This window comes from Patiria miniata, unplaced genomic scaffold, assembly GCF_015706575.1.
Source record: "Patiria miniata isolate m_02_andy unplaced genomic scaffold, ASM1570657v1 HiC_scaffold_18, whole genome shotgun sequence".
Classification (NCBI taxonomy): domain Eukaryota; kingdom Metazoa; phylum Echinodermata; class Asteroidea; order Valvatida; family Asterinidae; genus Patiria; species Patiria miniata.
Window position 1 is genome coordinate 12,712,623 of NW_024037056.1, and position 23,125 is coordinate 12,735,747.

At 40.9% G+C, this 23,125-nt stretch overlaps 1 protein-coding gene across 2 annotated transcripts; it reads left to right on the top strand.

Moving 5' to 3' along the window:
- The first annotated feature begins 745 nt into the window (after positions 1-745).
- On the top strand, positions 746-22,713 carry LOC119724661 (ras-related protein O-RAL-like). 2 transcript variants are annotated; one of them, XM_038195815.1, is made up of 5 exons: positions 746-918; positions 16,646-16,811; positions 17,997-18,205; positions 19,507-19,690; positions 20,444-22,713. In XM_038195815.1, exons 2-5 carry the CDS (start codon positions 16,713-16,715, stop codon positions 20,567-20,569), a joined length of 618 nt encoding a protein of 205 aa, XP_038051743.1. In that variant the 5' UTR covers positions 746-918; positions 16,646-16,712; the 3' UTR covers positions 20,570-22,713. The 2 variants fall into 2 exon arrangements, with proteins under 2 accessions (XP_038051743.1, XP_038051742.1); XM_038195814.1 differs by lacking the exon at positions 746-918 and adding an exon at positions 9,976-10,001.
- Positions 22,714-23,125: the final 412 nt, after the last annotated feature.

Consider the following 23,125-nt stretch of genomic DNA (forward strand, 5'->3'; position numbering starts at 1 on the left):
TCGTTTCCATGAAGCGCTCACACCTTCCTCATTGCACTAATTATTTTGATCGGAATCACTCGCAAGTAGCACACTGGGTACGAACTCGATTTGTCTTGAAATACGGAGGCCCATTCATACCATGTATGAATGGGCTAGTATGAGGTATTTGTATTTACTTTGGGTGTTTTTTCTTTCCAAAAACGCTTATTAAAACTCTCTTTAACCATTTTGCTTTTTCAGTTAGAGCGCCAATTTCGCTGTGATCAGTAGGCCTACGTGAGCTAACTTATAAAACATCTTTCCCGATAGCTGATTTATCAGATTAGGATTTGGATTTGTTTTAGACTGTCCCCCCATATAGTCTATGTAAAAAAAAAACCTGCGTCACGCGCTCTGTATCAGGTTACGCGATATTCGTCCGGCTGTTGCTGTATTACAAAATATTGCATTCGAATTGACCAATCAGACGTTTAGTCCTGATTTGGAATGAAATGCCATCTCGAGTAAAGTTGACTCTGATTGTCTGACGTCCAGCTTGCAGATATCTGCATGTTTAGACATATCAGACGTTAATACAGGAGACTTGGCTCAAACGGGTGATACTCAGACTCGACTGTACCCCCCCCCCCCCGCGGCCCCGGCGGCGATTTTTTTTTATTTTACACAAAAACAATAGTGTAGGGTGCCAATTTTTCAGGCGACTTGAATCAAGGTTACAGGATTGTAGGGCGCCGAACTTTCGTCTTTGAAAGCGAGAGAGAGGGCGCCCTATATATTTCCGGACTCCAGCAGAGCGCTGACGGCCATGTTGGGAGTTTCTTCCTGTTTTTGACGGTCGGTGTCTGTGCAGAAGTCCTACGTTTGTGCGTGAGTAAAGGCCAGCCGAAGTTTGAAGGAAAACGATTCTTGAGGACGAACTTGGCCAGGTTGTTGTCGGTAGGTCCGATTGTTTTGCTGATCAATTGATTGTTTTGTTTTAATGGATTAAATATAGCGGAGAGGACATGCCAGATGCTACTCCTAGAACTATGAGGCTCCGCGTGAGCGGAGCCTCATAGATCAAGAAGCCCGCAAAATTGCCTGCAGCACAAAACACTAATAAAGTACAAAAACGTCCATCAAAATGCAGCCATTTCACACAGAACCGCTGCACAGTTTGCCCCTATACTCCGTACTTTATCTCTTGACATACTCACCTATCTTGTGCGGAACTAACATGGGTGGATTCTGTCGGTTTTTAGGCCAAAATGATGAAAAATATGCCCTTTCCGCACTGAGCCAACCTGACACTTGAAACGTGCACGCATATGATCGAGCGATGATTTTCGGTTCGCTCGGAGCGCGCCGCGGGGGGTACGGTACAAGCGAAATGATAGTATGCACATGCGTACAAGTGCATGTATCGTACCCCCCGCGGCGCGCTCCGAGCGAACCGAAAATCATCGCTCGATCATATGCGTGCACGTTTCAAGTGTCAGGTTGGCTCAGTGCGGAAAGGGCATATTTTTCATCATTTTGGCCTAAAAACCGACAGAATCCACCCATGTTAGTTCCGCACAAGATACGTGAGTATGTCAAGAGATAAAGTACGGAGTATAGGGGCAAACTGTGCAGCGGTTCTGTGTGAAATGGCTGCATTTTGATGGACGTTTTTGTACTTTATTAATGTTTTGTGCTGCAGGCAATTTTGCGGGCTTCTTGATCTATGAGGCTCCGCTCACGCGGAGCCTCATAGTTCTAGGAGTAGCCAGATGCCTTTCTACACGCACTAACATAACAAAAACAATGCTAACTGACTGACTCGGACTGAAACAGTGAACAGTGATCATTAATGAAAGATGCATACAGGATGCATGATGCGGGGATCGTCAAACATTATTGTTTGAAAAATTGCTTGGTAATCATGTAGTTTAAGCTATGTTTTACAATTTCCATTCATAGCTAGACCTACAGTAAATCAAAACCCTGCCCTCTTTCCACAAAATTAAGCTACATGTGGCTGATGGAAATTCTGGCTGATGATTACTTTAGGCCTAACGACGTTAGCTTGAGAACTCCAGCTCTAATGCTCATTGGGAATTTGACATGTAGAGCTGGAGGTCAATCTACCTTGTAACCAGCAGTCTAAAAATTGCGGAGGCCGTGAAATTTGGCCTCAACTCAGCCGCCGAAATCATCGTTTTGTTTTCATATTTTAGTCAGTTTTGTTGTGTTTCAAGTCGATCCTTTGCTTCGTGAATCATTCACGACTTGAAAACTTGAAACAGCACTTGTTATACTCCTAGAACTATGAGGCTCCGCATGAGCGGAGCCTCATAGTTCTAGGAGTACACTTGTTATACATTTATGTTCATCAGTAAACAGTTTTTACAGCCCAAATAGACCGCTTGCAGATGTGTTCGATAATTAACACGCGAAGGCGCGCGACGCCCATAGCACATTTTGTCCCATAACATGGCGTCGTGCACCTTCGCGCGTCAATTATTGATCGCGTCTGCAAGTGGTCTATTAAAGCGTATTAAAGATTTGACTGACCCACTGTATGTCTGTGTCGTTTCTCAAATTCAAGATTGAACAACCTGCTTCACTCAAACACCCTGGCGAAAACATTGCTAGAATGAATCAACCCCGATTAAGTGTGTATTAGAAATTTGCTCCTCAATAATTAACCCATTAACACTTTAATTACATTGTGTTTCATTGTGTTTTACTCCTTGATAAATCCTTGAAACCATTCAGTACTTGGGCGGTTTGGGGCGATTTAAGGAGTAACAGGCAGGGTGGTTTGGGGCAGTACAGGAAGCAACAGGCAGGGTGGTTGGGGCAGTACAGGGAGTAACAGGCAGGGCGGTTTGGGGCAGTACAGGGAGTAACAGGCAGTGTGGTTTGGGGCAGTACAGGAAGCAACAGGCAGGGCAGTTTGGGGCAGTACAGGGAGTAACAGGCAGGATGGTTTGGGGCAGTACAGGAAGCAACAGGCAGGATGGTTTGGGGCAGTACAGGAAGCAACAGGCAGGGCGGTTTGGGGCAGTACAGGGAGTAACAGGCAGGGTGGTTTGGGGAAGTACAGGGAGTAACAGGCAGGATGGTTTGGGGCAGTACAGGAAGCAACAGGCAGGGTGGTTTCGGGCAGTACAGGGAGTAACAGGCAGGGTGGTTTCGGGCAGTACAGGAAGCAACAGGCAGGGTGGTTTGGGGCAGTACAGGGAGTAACAGGCAGGGCGGTTTGGGGCAGTACAGGGAATAACAGGCAGGGCGGTTTGGGGCAGTACAGGGAGTAACAGGCAGGGTGGTTTGGGGCAGTACAGGGAGTAACAGGCAGGGCGGTTTGGGGCAGTACAGGGAATAACAGGCAGGGCGGTTTGGGGCAGTACAGGGAATAACAGGCAGGACGGTTTGGGGCAGTACAGGGAGAAACAGGCAGGGTGGTTTGGGGCAGTACAGGGAGTAACAGGCAGGGTGGTTTGCGGCAGTACAGGGAGTAACAGGCAGGGTGGTTTAGGGCAGTACAGGGAGTAACAGGCAGGGTGGTTTGGGGCAGTACAGGGAGTAACAGGCAGGGTGGTTTGGGGCAGTACAGGGAGTAACAGGCAGGGCGGTTTGGGGCAGTACAGGGAGTAACAGGCAGGGTGGTTTGGAGCAGTACAGGGAGTAACAGGCAGGGTGGTTTGGGGCAGTACAAGGAGTAACAGGCAGGGCGGTTTGGGGCAGTACAGGAAGCAACAGGCAGGGTGGTTTGGGGCAGTAGAGGGAGTAACAGGCAGGGTGGTTTGGGACAGTACAGGGAGTAACAGGCAGGGCGGTTTGGGAAAGTACAGGGAGTAACAGGCAGGGTGGTTTGGGACAGTACAGGGAGTAGCAGGCATGGCAGTTTGGGGCAGTACAGGGAGTAACAGGCAGGGTGGTTTGGGGCAGTACAGGGAGTAACAGGCTGGGTGGTTTGGGGCAGTACAGGGAGTAACAGGCAGGGTGGTTTGGGGCAGTACAGGGAGTAACAGGCAGGGTGGTTTGGGACAGTACAGGGAGTAGCAGGCATGGCAGTTTGGGGCAGTACAGGGAGTAACAGGCAGGGTGGTTTGGGGCAGTACAGGGAGTAACAGGCTGGGTGGTTTGGGGCAGTACAGGGAGTAACAGGCAGGGTGGTTCGGGGCAGTACAGGGAGTAACAGGCAGTGTGGTTTGGGGCAGTACAGGGAGTAACAGGCAGGGCAGTTCGGGGCAGTACAGGGAGTAACAGGCAGGACGGCTTGGGGCAGTACAGGAAGTAACAGGCAGGACAGTTTGGGGCAGTACAGGGAGTAACAGACAGGGTGGTTTGGGGCAGTACAGGGAGTAACAGGCAGGGCAGTTTGGGGCAGTACAGGGAGTAACAGGCAGGTTGGTTTGGGACAGTACAGGGACTAATTTTGTGGTTATATTTCTTTCAGCATGTTCAGTGAGTTAGTCAGGCATCGTCATTCTACACAAACTTAACCGTCCAGTCACACTCCAAAAGTTTCTTTTTCCTGGACAGTCCCAAACGTTTCTTTGTCCCGGACAGTCCCGCCCCCACACTGGTCCACCGGTACACCACACAATATGTGTTGTTAATTGACTCAACACTGACTCATAGCCCAATCATCATCCATTGGTGACATCATGACTACATATTATGTGCAGGTGTTACCCACTTTGAATCTGGTCAAAGTTCCCATTTGTTCAAAAATTCTAGTCATAGAAACTGCACGTCGTACTTGTGAGTTTATTTGCAAAACCAAACTTCAAGCACTCTGGACAACTTGGTAACTACTTTTCTATGTACGGTACTTTTTGAAGTTTTGTTTTGTTTCTTTGTTTGCATTTATTGACACATATTTATGCATGTTTTTATTCATATTTGTTTTGTAATATTAAGTGAAAAGTATCTGTATCTGTATCATATAGTCGGCAAAGCATCCCAGGGGAGACATCACACCAACTTAGAGAGAAGACAATGAGAAGAAAAAACAGTTTTAGAGGTGGGAGGAAAAGCCCAGAAGATATTCTGGGGGAAACCCATGGAATCAGGTAGGGACTGAAAACCCAATCCACATATTGGCCCAGGTGGGATTCGAACACGGGTCACAGCAGTGGAAGGCGAGGAAAATACCGCTACGCCAACTTAACTATGTGTGTGCCGCATAACGTACATGTACATTGTTTGTTTACATTGTCATGTACATCAAGTGTACGTTGGGTTTTGTAAATGTTTGCGTACATATACACTGTAATTGTTGTTTTTTATTTGCTTGTCATATTTGATGACATTTCCATTGGCTAGAATACCAGGACCCTGTTTATGCTCACTGCTTAAAGATATAGTCCATCATTTGTAATTTGTTCGTTTGGAGCAACAAAAGTGCTCAAAATCTAAAGAAGGGTACTGAACAACTGACCTGATGAAGTTTCAGCTCAGCTTCAGCTGTATATTCCGAGAAAAACAGCATTCTAGGATCTCAATTTCAAATCAAAAGCTGCTGAATCATGTTTTGAATTGGGCCTGAGTTCAGCGTCCGAGACACGTTCTCACTGAGCCGATTGCAGCAACGCGATGTCGCGCACTCATCCGACGAATTATAGCAACCGCGCGCGTGCGTGTGCGTCATGCCAATGCTTGCGCACGCTTCGCCGAATAACAAAACGAACTACTAATTTAAATTTCCTACGGTGCCTCTTAACAAGCACCGTTGGAAAGGCCTTCTTTCGTTGATTACTTGAAAATGACAGCTTGCCAGAAAGGATAATTTCACAGGTAGTTTAGTCCCCTTACTATCTTTCAACCAAGTATGTTTTTCAACAATAATTACACCAGTTACTTTTTGGATAGCTGCAAATGATGGACTATAGCTTTAACTGTTATTATACGAAATGGGTTCTTTGTTTTTCGGTTCCACTTTTTTTTTACTCGCCCTGCGCTTCGCTGGATGTGTAAGTTGGACCCGTAGGGCCCAATGCAGTCCAGCATGACTTATGTATGTGATGTCCGTGACACAGCTTTTGGGAATGTACAACATTTGCTTTTGCTGAAATTTTCCGACATACATGTAAATGGATTTGGAGGATTAGTATGTGATAGAAAATATTGTTAAACTGACTTGTTTCACGTTTTGGGCTTGTAGATGCTGGAAAACCAAGAAAACCAATCATGTTCTTGTAGTCTGGTTCCCTGACCCCACTTAAGGTGAAAAGAAGTAATTTATAGACTTTGGGGAATTGTAAGATCAGAGAATCAGTCTGGCAGGCTTGTACCCCGGTACCCTTTTCACAGGTGTGTAATCAATTGCAAAGAAAATGCGAAATAACTAAATATGAAAATTTAGAAGCAGTTTTTGAAAAAAGCCAGTTTTCTCCAACGCTGGTCGGCCGACCAGCGTTGGAAAAATACAATTTTTCTTGAAAATGTCAGCACACCAGGAGCCACGATTTTACAGGATACTTGAGACTGTCATTCCCTAACAATCCAGATGATATTTTGTGATAATTTGATCATATCATTTTTTGATGTTTGCAAATGTTGTATCTTCCCTTTAAGAGCTCAGTGAATAAAACCTGAAAATGTATTTTTCTAATCTTATCATCTGGTAACGGTCAACGAGATTACAGACTAGGCCAAAAAAAAAATAGTTTTGCTTTCGATTACACGGCATTCGAAAATAGGTTAGATAGGCGGGGAATTTTTGTGGTTTTTTGCCATTTTTGTGTGTACGATCATATGGAGGCATCTGAATGTACATGTACATGTTGTCAAGGGTAAAAGGTAGAAATGTATGGTTTTGTGTGTTTCATTTCTCTGAATTATTAATTAGCTATCATGGTTAATTGGCTCCGTCATGGTCATTGCGCTTCATTTCATAATGTTGGAACTGCCCGTGTTATTGATACGTTTCTTATCTTAGGCCAAATAATAAAAAAAACATGTTTAGCGTCATCCTTTTTGAAAAAAGGAAGGAGGAGGCCCTTTTTTCCCTCTCCAAAATGGCCGTCTGACTGGGCTATTTTTCAAGATGGCCGCCATTTTTTTTTTTAAATGGCCGCACTTGGACTCAGGAAATGACATACCAGCTTTATAATTATATGGTCTAGATGCAATAGACAAAGAGGCTAAAATGATGTCACTGTTTAAAATTTATCATTTTTTTCGGTAAAAAAAAAAAGGAGGGGGCCTCCAAAAAGGACGCTCAACATTTTTTTTTTATTTGGCCTTAGCATTAAGCATGTATTGGCAGAAAACCTGTCAAATGTCATAACCAATCATACATCTTTGGCTGGTAACCCATTTCTGCTAAGCATCTATTCTTTGCTTACATGTAGTAATCTTTTTATAATACACCAGTATTTATAGTTCATGTACATGAAATTGACCTCTAGTCGTAGGCCAAGGGCAAATTTCCCCGCACGCAGTGAATGAATGACTAACGCGGTTAGTGAACCCCGCTAAGCAAACACGATTGATTTTTTCCCCCCATTTCTCATCCCCGCAGTAAAGTCGACAGGCTACAGTAAGGGTAATGATGGATCGAGGGGAAAAGGCAGAAAAATTAATTTCCTGTTTAATTTTCATTGATAATTAGATTAGGGGCTTTAATTCTGGGGTATAGTTTCATATATTTGTACGTGTACAATGTGTATACGCTTTACATCTAACCCCAGCTGCAGTCTGCTCTATTGAAATATAATTATGCAGGCAAGTGTGTCCCCTTCATGTTTGTTTCTTGTTCCTCTGTCATTTGCATCTGAAGAAGTCTTTACTACATGTATGGATGAAATATAAGGCCGCTCTAATTTTTTGAAATATAGGGATAATCAGTTTCTGTACAGGTTATAATAGTGATAATTTTTGGGGGGGATGGCACCATTTTGAAAGTAAATATGATTAGAAATTATCACATAATGTATGGGGGAGAAGGAGGGTTTTACAGTACAAAAGTATTAGAAATTATCAGAAATGGTAATTTTTTTCTAATGGTAATTTTTTCATGAATGGTATATTCCTCAGTTGTTTATGTGTTCGGTGTTGGCAAAAGATGCCCGTGTTGGTCCGAGTGGCGTGAAATCGCACAGGATTGCTTTCGAGGCCCGCGTGATGCCGTGCTGTTTGTCGCGTCGTTGTTGCACTCAGCTGTGAGATGTACATGTACTGGGAGAGCATGCCCGGGGGAGACCTTGACCAATAAAGCTTGCCGAGGCCCGGTTTATGCCGACGGGGCCAGCAGTACGAATGATTGTAATCGTTTTTTTTTTTCAGTTTAAGTGGATGAGAGGTTGTTTTCAGCTGGTTGCATTCTGATGGTTATATGCTCATTTGGAATTCCATTGAGTTTGAGGTCTTCATTTACCGACGTTAGTAATTGAGAAAAAAAAAAACATTCACAATACCGGTACATTAGCAAAACAATTTTTTGGAAATCTATGCAAATCCTACGCCGGTATCAGTGTTAGAGCTTAATATACTGCTTTCATTGTATCAACCTTAGTTTTCGTTTCAATATTGTTTTAGTGTTTTCGTCCACCCCCACCCCCCCCCCCCCCCCCAAAAAAATCTTTTAAATATCTTCAGTATTTCCTAAAGGCCTAATACATGTACGTACAAATACATGTTTTCCCCTGACAATGTGATTACAGATAAATGTAAAATTTTCATAATGAGTATAACACGTACACTTATTAACTTTTCTTTATTCCTGAATTATGTCTTCTAGTTAAACAGAATTCAGAATCTCATATCAGCTACATAATGTACTTTAAAGAGAGTATCGTGTACAATTTAATGCAGGCTACATGTACATGTACTTAAAGTTGTAAAAATACATGTAATATTATAAGGAAAAGTAGTCCAGTACATGTACGTACTGTACACTGTATGCATTTAACTGGAAAGTACATGTACATGTATAATATGACTCATTTATGTATGGATTGAAGAGCTTTAGTTTTCCTGTGCACAGTGTCATTGTATTGATCATCAATCAGATTGTCACACTGACATATTTATTGTGGTGGTAAATGTGAAAGTAAATTTCCCGGGAAATTCTTCTCCTGCACGTACATAGCATGTTTGTTTATGGTGTATATAGAATCGAGGATTTTCTTTTGTTCCTGTTCCCTTTTCCTTTGTTTGTACTTCAACTTTTACGCAACAGTTTTCATTGGTTTTGTACACGTTTTCCAATCGAGGAGTCCTCGATTCGGTTTCTGTCCTCGATTTATCGATGATGTTGCACGTGTGTCCTCGATTTACACCATTAACACGCGCATGTATGCATAATGTTCACATGCAGTACGGTACATCTATGTATTTTTGCCAAAACACCCCCCCCCCCCAAAAAAAGTTGCATATACATACACCTGTTTTTTTTCAAGAATGCAGATTTTTTTCTCCTTACGGATTTGTTATAATGGAAAAAAAAATACTCTATTCTGATAAAAACTACTCTATTCCAGTTTCAACCCTCTGAAAAAAGTCTTTCATTTTGCGCATAAATGAACCTGCGCCCTGCGAGATCTATCCGGATTATTGTCGGGCCACCCATAATTCAAATTATGTAAAGAAAGAATTCAATAACTAAATCAGTGAAGTTTTTTGTTCAACGTCTCATTTAAAGTGAATAACTTTTAACTTGCTAGAAGAAAATGCGCTTGAAGAAAAAAAAATCGATTTTTTGGGTTGAAACTCGAAACAGCATGGGAAATGCAACTTTAACAGAACGTACTCAAGTCGGATATTTCTGTAGTGTTTGTCACTGAATTTGCATTTATCTGTGGTTGGGCCACTTGTGTGACTCATCCGTCCGTACTCCGTCATGTCTAGCAGAGGCTTACACACTACACACATATGGGACTACAGAATCCTTATTTTACACGACTGTACGTCTCCGAAAATAGACATTTGTCATCGAAGCTTTGCACTGTAAAACACGCGGAGTTGCGACTTTACCTCAAGCGAGAGAAGTTTCTTAAATTGGAATTATTACACCGACTTGATATTCCTCAAATGGATTCCACGTAAGTTGATCGAACGGCATTTTTTTTCCATAATTCATGTGTATGTACGGGATGTACATGTTATGTCAGGACTATGCATTGTACTCGTGCGACAGTACATGTACATGTACATGTACACACATGTATTGAGGAATGGACATGAATTGAACTTAGTGGGTGTGTCGAGTAAATGCCTTTGCGTGTCTACTAAGTTTGATGTTGTTGTATGTACATGTACTACTACTAACACGACAACGAATCACCAAAGAAAATTTACGACGGCAAAATATCAAAAATCCTGGCAACTGTTTGCTGAAATACAGAAATGTATAGCTGTAACTGCCTGAAATCACATCACACTGTTGCACAAGAATATGGAAATTTGCATGAGCATAAAAACCTAAAAGGCACCAAATACCTTTAGGCCAAAAAAAAAAGTCTCCAGTTTCTGGTATGCGCGTGCGTCGCCGTAGCCATGCATGTCGGCAAAATGAAAAAAAAAAATTTTCAATGAAAGATGATGTCTCAAAGCCGCCAAACTCACTGGTTTGACTGGAATCCTGCTGCTGCACAATTTTAACGTGTTTGTAGATGGGGTTATGATCGAGAATAAGCTTTATGTGGCCTCTCTGGTCTCCCATAATATTTGCACTAAGTTTAGTCGGGCACCATTTGCAGTCATCAGCCGACATTTGAAGCAAAAAAAACAGGTAAAAAAATAAAAGAAGCCGCGTTGCCGCACCACTTTTTGGGCAAGCTCCATACCAGAAACCGGAGACTCTTTTTGGGGGGCCTTAAATTAAAAATAGCAAAACGAAAATTGAAAATAATGTTAAATGGGACTCGTATGACATAGCCACGGGTCACGCCCAAAGTCTCAAAAATGCTAGCCACATTAGCAATGCCGCAAAAAAACGGGAAAATATTGCTAGTTTATTAGAAAGTTTAGGAAAGAAATTATTTGGGGCTTTGTATACTCATTCTCACAGAATTGTTATTTACGCATACATGTACATGTTCGCATATCTCATACTTCCCCATGTTATCAATTTACACAATGTACTTGGACATTGCCTTAACCACAGTAACAGTACATTACTGCCCATAATTGCAGTGTTCTTCATCCAACCACTGGGTAATTATTTACTGTCACGTTGTCCCCCAACAAATGTCATTTTGTTAGGCCCAAGAGAGAGAGACACGTTGTTTGCGCTTCTGCCCCCTGAACACTCCCGGGGCCTTAGTGCTCCTAATTGGTCCGGGCTATTTCTGGGGGTAACGTAATTACTCCGTTAGTACCGTAGGGTAGGGTCGAATCAATCTTAACGAAAAACTGGGTTATATTGGCACAAGGGATAGATGTTTTCTCCATTTTTGCCCGTTGTTTGGTACCCTTGTTAATTCTAATGGAGGTTGTGTGCATTTTAGATTTAGGTCGTTCTTTACTGGGCAAGTATTGGTGGAAGTCAACAAAATGAAGCAATTGCAATGAAATTTGAATGAAACCGGCGAAATTCTTGAATCGATACTTGTACTTTTCAAGAATTTAAAGGTATATCATTTGCAGCATTCCAAAAAGGAACTGACAAAATTATTGTTGAAAAGCATACTTGGTTTAAAGATAGTAATGGCACTAAACTCCCTGTGAAATTATTCTTTCTGGCAAGCTGTCATTTTGAACAACACAATAAAAGGTCATTTCCAAAGATGCGTCTAAGACGCATTTTTGGAAGTTTCCGTTAGTAGCTTGTTTTTAATTCTGCGAAGCCGTGAATGGGTGCGCGCAAGCGTTGACACGACGCACACATGCACGCGGTTGCTGTTAGTGGTCGGTTCAAAGCGTGACATCGCGTAGCTGCAATCAACTGAATGAGAACATGCCCCGGATGCTGATTTCAGGCGCAATTCAAAACATGACTCAGTAACTTTTGAATTGAAATTGAGATCCTAGAATATTGTTTTCTCTGATTTAGTATTCGCTGGCCTAAAACTTCATCAGGTTAGTTAAGCAATTTTAGATTTTGAGCACTTTTGTTGCTTCAAACGAAAAACAATGCACAAATGACAAATGATATACTCTACCTTTAAAGCGTACAAGAATTTGAAAACAACTTGAAACATGATATCAATTGGTAAATAATCAATCATTGAGATGGAGAATCTGTGGCTCCATCCCAGTGTACATTACATTTCAAAGTTAAAGGTCATTGAAGTTAATGACCTTTCAATTCACAATACTGATGGGACATGCATACTACAGGGTGTGAAGTTAGACACAAAATCTACTAGGATGATATCAGCTGGCGCAATCAATTTTGAACTGTCAGGCGTGTACACAGAGTGTCGAATTCCCTTACTACATTGTAGAATGCTGACTTTCATGCACTGTATAAAAAAAAAATTGACTGAAAAGTGAAAACAGTGTATCGTGACGAGGTATTTTGGAGAACAACTGATGCGTCCAATACCCTAGTGTTGTGGTTAATCGTGGAGAAAGTAGAAGTAGGCACTTCATGAACATGTACTTAGGCCAAAAAAAAAACAGTTCTGCTTCCAGTTTCCCTACCTACCCTATTCTGACAGCCCCTACCCTAATTTTTTTATTGGAAAACTGAGGAAAAAAAACACCTAAAAGTATCAATTTCTACCTTTTACCATTGACTACACGAAGACGCCTCCATATGATCATACACAAAATAAATTTGCAAAAAATTCCCTACCTACCTACCCTATTTTCGAATGCCATGTAATCAGAAGCAGAAATTAATTTTTTGGCCTAATCTTGGAGAAAGTACCGGTTTGCTCTTCGTGAACATGTACTTACCGGTAGTCTGGTTCCCCGACCTGACAATTTCCCCTGACGTCTACACGTCTAAATTGTAGGTCAGGCAGCCTCCGTGGCTAAAAATAAACATGACGACATTGACGGCCCTTTTTCAAAGCTCGACTTCACATAAAGCTTTTAATGTTCCGATAATGCCATTTTAAAAAATAAATCACTTGCTTCATATATCATACAGTTGTGATATACGTACAGTTTAATACTTCTGTAAAATAAATTGACTAATTTTAACCTGGAATCTTCAAAGTTGGACACCCAAACAGCACTGTTAGCAGGCGGAGCCGAATTGAGACCACGCCGCGTTTTGGAAAATGCCGGTAACGGTCGTCAAATTCAAACTAGTGCATGACGCAGCAAAAAGTTCGCCCCTCGTATACGATTCGAGTGCAAAATCATCGTTGAATTTCAAGTTTTCTAAATAAAAGCAATGGATATTAATTTTTAATAATGGATATTAAAGTTTTTAATAAGCAATTAGCAGTTAATAAAACCTATATTATACTCGGAAATACTCGGACACTATCCGATTGTCGACGAAATGAATTCGGCAAACTTCGGACAGTTTCGGAAAAAAGGAGGAATTCCTCCCGTTTTAGTCACGTGATGTAAATTGTAATACATTGTATTACCGGAGGCTACCGGACCTAAGATTCATCAGGAATAGTCGGAATATTTTGGTCTGGGAACCAGACTAACTTACCGGTAGTTACTGCGCATGGTAATTGTTTGTTTGGTGTAAATTATTACATGCAAACATACGGTACCTGGTACATGTATAACCATAGAGCTAGGTATAACTGTAGGTTTGCATAATTTTGTTCAAGTCCCAGAGAGACACACTATACAATGTAGGGTGTCTTCTGTGTCCATGTACATGTACTTGCTTGGTGTCTCACTGAGTGACCGTCCGTTGTGAACCGGGCAGTGCTATTGTATAGGATTACCCCTGTAACGCCAATGAATGGGTTCAATCCAGTCAAGTGTGTAGACCAGATACAACAAAAGACTTCCAGTGAATATTGGTATTCTGAATCAATTGAATGGATTTTTGTGAGTTCTTGGGCCAGTTTTACTCGGCTTTCCTAAGCAAACCCCCCCTCCCCCCCGGTACCACCACCTCTACAGTATCGCACTGAATGCACATTTTCAGTAATTTACATGTTCCCAACAGGGTATATGTACACGTTCAAGTACAAATGTACTGTAACTATACATGAACATACAATGTACCAGAACATGTACTTATTGCAAATGTACATTCATTACAGATGGTAATTTTTAAGTTGCTTTCGGAAGCGACACACTCAGACAGTGGGAATGGAATGAGACATTTCCCCCAGCTGTGCACATATTCCCTGTAGTAGAGCTACTTATAGCGTAGCAGGCCCACGCTCGGCCATCCGTGGGTGAATAATGCAATAATCTCCCATCAGCTGCCAGGGCGTATCAGCCTGACAGGGGACTGGCATTGGGGCTTGGTTGACTGGGTCCAGGCAGGGCAGGGGGCATGGATGCCATGTTTCAGGACAGGGGACCAATATATGCTTAGCAGATGCAGGATACCAGCCAAAATATAATTTGCTAATGTACAGGAAGTGGCTAAGCGTAGGAAGTATTTGCTTAGCGAAAACGGATTACCAGCCAAAAAATGTCAATGTACTGTAAGCCTCGCTACTGCTAATCCTTCCCTTGAAACACGGAAAAATGCCGAACATGTTCAGCCATTCATCCTCTTTCAGTCAAATCATACATGATTATTGGGCCCACATGTAGTCATTTTTATTTTAATGCAATCCTTTAAAATGCACCTTTGTATCCCATTTAACCTCATGTTCAATTTTCATTTTGCCATTTTCTAAAGAATTTTGGTGCTTTTTTTGGGTTTTTTTAGAATAAAAATTTCTATATTCATAAACAAAATTGTGATGTCATTTTAGGCAGAAACCTCAATGTTATAGCTATTTTGGCACCAAAAGTTACAAAATTTGGGATATTTTGGTGCCGTAAATTTTCTATTCTTTGGTGATTTGTTGTTTCAGCGCATGACAGTAAGCCAATAATGAGCAAACTTTTTTCACAGAGGTTTTAAATGAGCAAATTTGTGGGTTCACAATTTGAATAGGAAAGCCTAAATTGAACAGCAACAGCGCCCTCAGTTGTCAGGAAAAGCATGAACAATTTTTAAAAGTTTAAAGAAAAGCAATTTTCAAACAAAAATTCCAAAAAGGGATGTCAAATTATGCATTAAGCTTTCATACATTGAAGAGGATAGAAAGTTTCACAAAATATGCCCCAAGTAAAATTCATCTAATGTCCCTTTAAAGTAAATTAACACTGAAGAGGGTGAAAATCCACAATTTACTATGTGTTTCACAGTGACGCATAGCGCGCAATATATCCGTTGCATGTGCTTGCATAGTGGATAGCGAATTGCGTATGACACGACTTCACAAAGTTATGGCCTATCCAGCATGCTAACTGTATCCGTTTGCTTGCAAAACCTTGCAATGTACACACTGTACACAATTGCTATGTTTGCACACACGCACTGTGTAGACATACAGAAATATTTGATGAAGTCAAGGCAAATACAATAGTCAGGAGAGATGAATTTAATCTCTGCCCATTCGTTTTAAGCCGGACATAATGTATCTTTGGTATTTGATTCACGGGCCATGCAGCATTATCTGGCATATCATGCCGTAGCCGCGGTGTATTTTTATCATTGGAATTTCACACTGCTCAAGCATGCGCGATAATCGCAGGAAAGCGGAAACGATGCAAATTCCACGGAGAGACAAACTCCGAGAATAAAATTCAGCCAGCTTAAATATAATAAATTACAGCTGCAGTCCTGTGTACACTCACGATCGCACACAAGTGTTGAGCGGGGCAAAGTACATTTTTGTGCTTTTGATGTTCGTGTTACGTGTATGACTAATTAATGTAGAATTTGTGTGTTTGCGTACACCCAAGCCGTCTTGCCGTTAATACATTGTATATGTATAAGTAAGTAGGGGTGGGGGCTAGAAATATTTTGAAAGATTTTTGTTTGAGGACCTCATTTTTGAAGAGTTTGTTTATTTGTTTTCATTTGTTGGCTTAAAATTCTTTTGTTTTCAGCGGTGGAGAAGGTACATGAAATAATATTTGTTAGGGAAAATGGTCAGATTTCTTTTTTCTTAGAAATGTTGATTTCTTTCCCAAAAGCAGTAGTTTTTAGGATAACATCTCTTCTGTTCAAAGTTCTTATAAGTTTTCACAGTTTTGCTTTTCTTTTGATTTCGGAAGAGAAGAAGAGAAATGTTTGCAAAATTTGTCAGTGTTTTTTATAAATTGGTCAGATTCATTTCCTAAATGTTGAGTGTTGTTCCAAAAGCCGCAAGTTTTAGGATAACATCTCCCTTGTTCAAAGGTCTTGTCAACAAAATTGTCTTACAATTTTGTCAGCCCTTCTAAACTTTTGTGGTTTATCTACATGTATGAACATACACGTTTATGTATCTCATGTTTTCACTGTTTTGAAAGAAAACAAATGGGGGGGGGGGGGCACCAAAAAAAGAAAGAAGAGAGTTAAGTCACTATTTTAAAGTTGAATTTGATCGACACGTACTTGTATACATGTACAGGTACTTGTACTTGTATACATGTATACATTTATTTGAACTTGGAAATTTCATGGGAAAGTTTTAATAAACATTATAAATGTGCCATTTCCCAACAGTAAATATTTGTATAATAGTGTTTCAGTTTTTCTTTATCACGTTTGTATCATTTAAATTACACACGTACATTTTTCTCTTATGTTTGTGTATCCCTACAGTTTGGAAAGACTGAGACGATTTCTACCTTCCATTTTCCGGAAACGTCGCCCTCACTCCAGAATCACCATGCCAACCCCCAAGGCGTTGCCCCTGCACAAGGTGATCATGGTGGGGAGCGGTGGGGTGGGCAAGTCCGCCCTGACGCTGCAATTCATGTACGATGAGGTAAGAACAGGTATCAATTAAAATTTTCCACGGAATAAAAATCCCACTTTTTTTGTCTGGATCTTCCTCAATCCTTTAAAATCCACCAGTGAAACATTCTTTGCACTTTGAACGGGTATCAAGTGGTATGAATATAAAATATTTTAAAAGGATCTTGAAAGATGAGTCCAACATTTTTTAAATTACAAATGTATGTCTGATTTCGTCCACAACCCAAGATCATTTTCAGAATCAAATCTAAATTTGTCCAGCCAAAAAGGAAGTAAAGTCGAGATACATGTACATGAAGTAGCGAATAGCTGTGTCTATGTTTTTATGTAAATGAACATGTGCATGTATCAACTGACACTTGTTCTAAAGTTACAGTTGCGTTGAACAGTAACAGATCAGCTTGCTCCGTCATGTGCATGCTTTGAAAAGGATGTATTAGAATCCATTTCTTTCCGGAGTTACTCGATCTTTGAACCCTTACTTGGAGTCCACTTGTTGTCAGAATTTTCTGGCATGGCCCAATGTTGACTCTTCGGAAACTAGAACAATTACAGAGAGTCGGTACTTGACTCACGCACGATGGTGCGTGGGTTCGAATCCTGCCATCAGGAACATGGTGTTTGTGCCCCTGGGCAAGACACTTAACTACAATTGCCTCTCTCCACCCAGGAGTATAAATGGGTACCCGTGAGGGTCGAGGACCGATTGAGCGCTAATATCGGCTGCCGCGTGGCCTGATGAATGGGGTAATAATTGTAAAGCGCTTTGAGATTGTTGATACGATGGAAAGCGCTATATAAGCACTATGATTATTATTATTATTAAATAAGTAGGTTTTACGATTTCGATTCTGATGAGTTTGGAATCGATTCTTTTCGAACTTAGCTAAGAGTATCCCATCCTACCGTATCATTTTTTACAAATGTAATGTTGGTTTACTGCTCGTCAGTGATGTAATTTCATAAACACTGTATACTCAGCATGGTCCAAGGGCTTGGGAGAAAGAGAAATCACGAGCTTACTGGTAGGACTCGAACCCACAACCTCCTGCTTACTAGTGCAGATGTCTTACCATTCGACCACTGAGCTTGCCGGGTCGGCTGACTGGCTTGAATCTTACAATTAATGGAGACCTTTACAAATTTGTAAAACGCAATGGTCAAATGTTTCGCTTCCTACCTGTACGCACTCTAGTTTGTTGAGGATTACGAACCCACCAAAGCCGACAGCTACCGCAAGAAGATCACGCTAGATGGCGAGGAAGTCCAGATCGACATCCTCGACACGGCGGGCCAGGAGGACTACGCGGCCATCCGCGACAACTACTTCAGGTCCGGGGAGGGTTTCCTGTGCGTCTTCAGCATCACCGAGCAAGAGTCGTTTGCAACCACCACAGAATTCAGGTGGGGAGTTGACAGTCGTTCTACAGGTTTTTTTGCTTGTACAGTGTTGTACTTTACTCAGCCTCAGTCACTGACTAATACTCACCGAGACTCACTGACTGTCATTTGAAAGAATTAGACTTTCAAAAGTCTCACCTTGGCACAAAAATTGGACTTTGCTGGCCTCTTTGTACCTCACTGTCTCACTGACTGTCACTTGAGAATTAGACTTACATAAGTCCTAACTTGGCCCCAAACTTTTACTTTGCTAGTTCCATGCAGAGTGCAAGCATACAGTCTCTTAAATTGGTACCTACAGCTCTAACTGACTGACTGTCACTTGTGAAGTAGACTTGCATAAGTCTCTTCTTGTCCTTGAGTGGTGATATAATTATTCAGCTATGGGCTCCGTGCGCCAATGAAAGAGGGCGCCCTTTAACCTAGCAACAACGTCCCATGGACGGGACATGGTTGACGCGCACTGTTCCTTGTGTGTGCCGTACGTACACCAGGGGATTTGTACTATGTACACGCAGTGGTACGGCCGCGCGTCGCGGCAAAACTGCAGTCAGGCAAGATGGCGTCGGTCGGTCACCCCAACTGTACTTTCTTTGCCGGTGAGGGGGTACTTGTGAACCGAGGGGATACTGTCCTCTCACTGACAGACTCAATGAACGTTAGACTTACATAAGTCTCACTATGGACCGAACATTTGACTTGCATGACTATCTAGAACAAGTAGACCACATTGGTCTCAGGCTAGCATTACAAGGCTTACCCAGCCTTGTTCTTTTTATGGCAGTTGCCCATTACAAGGCTGAAAACCACTTAACCCTAAAAGGGCCGGGGGGGGGGGCCCCCTCAACTTTTTGAAAATTTTTGGTTTTTTGCGACTTGAGCTGCTATGACGTTTTAGCCTCGAGCCTTGCGCATCTTTTGATACCAAAAACATAAAAATCGGACCACGGGTTGCCGCGCAGCAAAACATATCCGGCGCTATGCACCGTGAAAACTTAATTTTCCCATGTATACGTCGTGTACACAGAGCAGAATTACCATTCATACATATGAATAATTAATTACCCATAATTCCAAAACCCTTTGACCTATAGTAACGAAATTTCTTGGGTATGTTCATGATGAGTTGCTCTATGCATGTACCGAGTTTCAAAATTTTTCGTCACTCGATGGCCGAGATGCGACTCGTTCTTGAATTAAATGACTTTTGTGACTTGTACTCATACTCGACAAAAGTGACTCAAGGTAAGATAATTTTGGGGAAAAATGTATTAATTTTTCATCATAATTATTTTGGCAACTAGGGAACAAATTTTGAGAGTGAAGTGCGACAAGACGGAAGACATGATCCCGTTCTTACTCGTCGGTAACAAAGCTGATCTGGACGAGAAGAGGCAAGTGAGCGTCGAGGAGGCAACGAGCCGGGCAACCGGCTGGAAGGTTCCCTACGTCGAAACCTCGGCCAAAACAAGAGAAAATGTCGACAAGGTAAACCATCACATTTCATTCTTTTGACAGAACACCTCTACACACATGTACAGTGACATATTTATGTCATCATGCGCTATGTGACATCAACAGAAATTGATATTTCTTTGAGCCCTCTATCTTGAAAATTTTAATTGAAACTTGGTATTTGTATTGAAACTGATTGAAACTTGGCATTTGTATAAACACATCTGATTCAAACTTGGTATGTGTATGAACAAATCTGATTCAAACTTTGTATGTGTATAAACAAATCTGATTCAAACTTGGTATGTGTATGAACAAATTTGATTGAAACTTGGTATGTGTATGAACAAATCTGATTCAAACTTGGTATGTGTATGAACAAATCTGATTCAAACTTGGTATATGTATGAACAAATCTGATTCAAACTTGGTATGTGTATAAACAAATCTGATTGAAACTTGGTATGTGTATAAACAAATCTGATTCAAACTTAGTATGTATATAGAGTACCGAAGTGTGACGTCATTTAGAACCAGAAAGTGTAGTGCAAACGAATGGAGTACGCGCGCGTGTGGGTTCAACGTCTGAATCACGCGCTAATGTCTTTTACACACACACTGTGCGCGTGATGTATTCACTTCGATACTCTATAGACTATACTCTATAAATGAAGCCAAGATTTAAGAAGCCTGGTTGCCCGACAGGCTTGTGAAAAATCAACAAAATTGGCACAATGCCCCTTAGGATATTTCACCATTGTATGCTTTTTTTATCGTTTCCTGTAGTCTTTTTACGATCTCATGCGAAAGATCCGTGAGCAGAAAGCCCGGGAAAATCAGAAGCAGAACGGCAAGGGCAAGAAACCTAAGGACCCAGGCGGACGGCCGAAGCGAAAATGCGTCATCCTGTGAAAAAGATGTTTTACTCGGTGTGCGTGTGTGTGTCTGTTTGTCATTGTTTTCTACGACGCAAGGTCAAATCTGCTGATATTTTGGTAAAGTATGGACGGAATCTAATTGGTGAAATTATGATCCAGGATCAAATATTTCACCATATCTAGCAAAACAAAAATGGATGAGCTCAGTTGATTTATATTTTAACTGAGATGACTGCTTATGAGTGCTCAAAATTGATCGTGTTAAAATTGATTTTTTCCGAAAAAGTTTTGTCTATTACCGCCCTCTGTAGTTCACCCGGTAATTAATGTGGCCGTATTATGTTAGAGTAACAAGCCTAATGCTCCTTAAAAACCATCTTCATTGTGGGAACAATGATCACAATTCAAATACCAAGTCAGTTCACAAGTAACGAAAGATAAACAGTGACAAATGCATGTCTTGTGCTTGACATGTGATTGACATGTGATCGACACGTGATTGACATATGATTGACATGTGATTGACACGTGATCGACATGTGCTTGACATGTGCTTGACATGTACTTTACACGTGATTGACACGTGATCGACATGTGATTGACGTGTGATGGCTTGCAATGACTCTGCCACATTGTCTTTCACCACATATTCTATGCAGGTTTGACGTTGCTTGACAAAATATGTAAATATTTATGAACACAAGTCTGAAGTTACATCTTGTCTCATCCCCCCCCCCCCAACAACACAATTGTTCACTTTGACTTGACGAAACCTCAAAATACGGATGCTACTTTGACATTTTTACCTGATTTGTTCCGTTCTTGTCAAAATAATCCCGGCGTGAACTGGCTAAGAAAGGGCATATGTAAAAAAAAGCGTGACGTCATTAGGTCTCTAGTCCATAGACGGGAGCAATCATTTAGACACTACTACACTGTACATTGTGACCTAACTACCGCAAGGAACAAGACTTGAAAATACGAAAGCAAAAAATATGTTCATTTACTTGGACACCAGCCATTTTTTGCCGTGCACAAATTTATATCGTCACTGAAAAAAAAAAAAATGTAAAAAAAATTAAATGCTAGAAAATAAAAATGTAACTTAAAACGCTTGTTTTAGTTGTAAACCTTAAGAGAAAGGTTGCTGTTTATATAAAAGAAGAAACAAAAGTCATTAATTAATTTGTAATTATTTTTAATGTAAATGCCTGCACATGTATATTTGTTTGGTTTATTTATGGATCAATGTCCTTTTTTTGGGGTGATTTTTTCGATTGGAGAATTGTGAGCTCAATTATCCAAAAATTTCTTTGTCGTGTTTTACTGATTAAATGGCTAACCAAGATTTAAAAAAAATCTGCTCATATTTGCATGGTAATTGCATGAATGTACGATAACAAATTTTCAAAATGGCCGCCGTTTTGCACAGAAGGACTGATACAGAATTACATCTACCTAACTCATTAGATGCTAAATTGTGTTGAATAGTAAAAAAGAAGTCAGGTACCTGCCAGCCTGCCTTATCTGTTGGTGGCTTATGAAGTCAGGGAACCCAGACAATGATGGCCACCATTTTTTTCAGCCTGCACCCTTAAGATGATGTGATCTACATGTATTGCTTGCAAAATAAACATTTATGACCGACTTGCTAAGCTGTGGCATGTTAATATTGTACTGAATTACTCTATAAATGAATGAAAACATTGAAGATGTTTTTAAAACTTTTTTTTTTTTTAGATAAAAAAATCACTGTTTCAGCTGCAATATCAAGCCAGTTATTTTTCTTTGATTAGAGCAATTAAAATTTGAGTTTGTGTATCCCAAACTAATTTAAGAATTAGGAAATTGGCCTTTTCGTAATCTGCATGCATTGGTCAACTAATTTTGTTAATGGTTACTCGTACGTAGCTCATGTTTGCGTTTAGTGCAATAGATCAATGTGCTGATTGTGAATTTTGTAGAAGATTGAGCTGCTTGGCTATAAAAAAAAGTCAACTTCTAAAAATTATCAGATCAATTCTAGGACTCAAGTCTGTAAAATAAGTAACATCTAAAAACTTTACCATTGCAATGCACAAACCACTGTTTTGCTTATTAGGCTTCATATGCAAACATACATTCTGTGCCAAGTAGTCCTTTCGGTCAAAATCAATCAAGTGACTGTTTTCAACAGTTTAGAATTCCCAGCCTACCTAAAGCCGGATTGACTGGCTGTGACTGTTTATGTAGCTTGATACAGCTTTGCTTTGACTGTGGGTGATTGATAAGCCAGCTGTGCCCACAGTTTGCCTGCTTTGTCTGTTCATGGTCTGTTGACTGAATTTGATAAGTCACAGTGCTCGATTGACATATGATCTGACTGCTGGTGACTAAAAGTATAGCAGGGGAAGTGGATGAACATTTTGACTGTCTCTGACTGTTTAAATAGCAGGAGGGTTAAAACAAGGAATAACTTTCAAATGGTCATAGTTGGCTTCTCACAAATGATAAATTTTGAAAAGGAAACTCTTTCCTTTTTTTTTTTTACTCGCTTCAGGTTTGTTGAAACGGTGCTTGAATTTCTTTGGTGTTGCTTTGGTCTATTGGT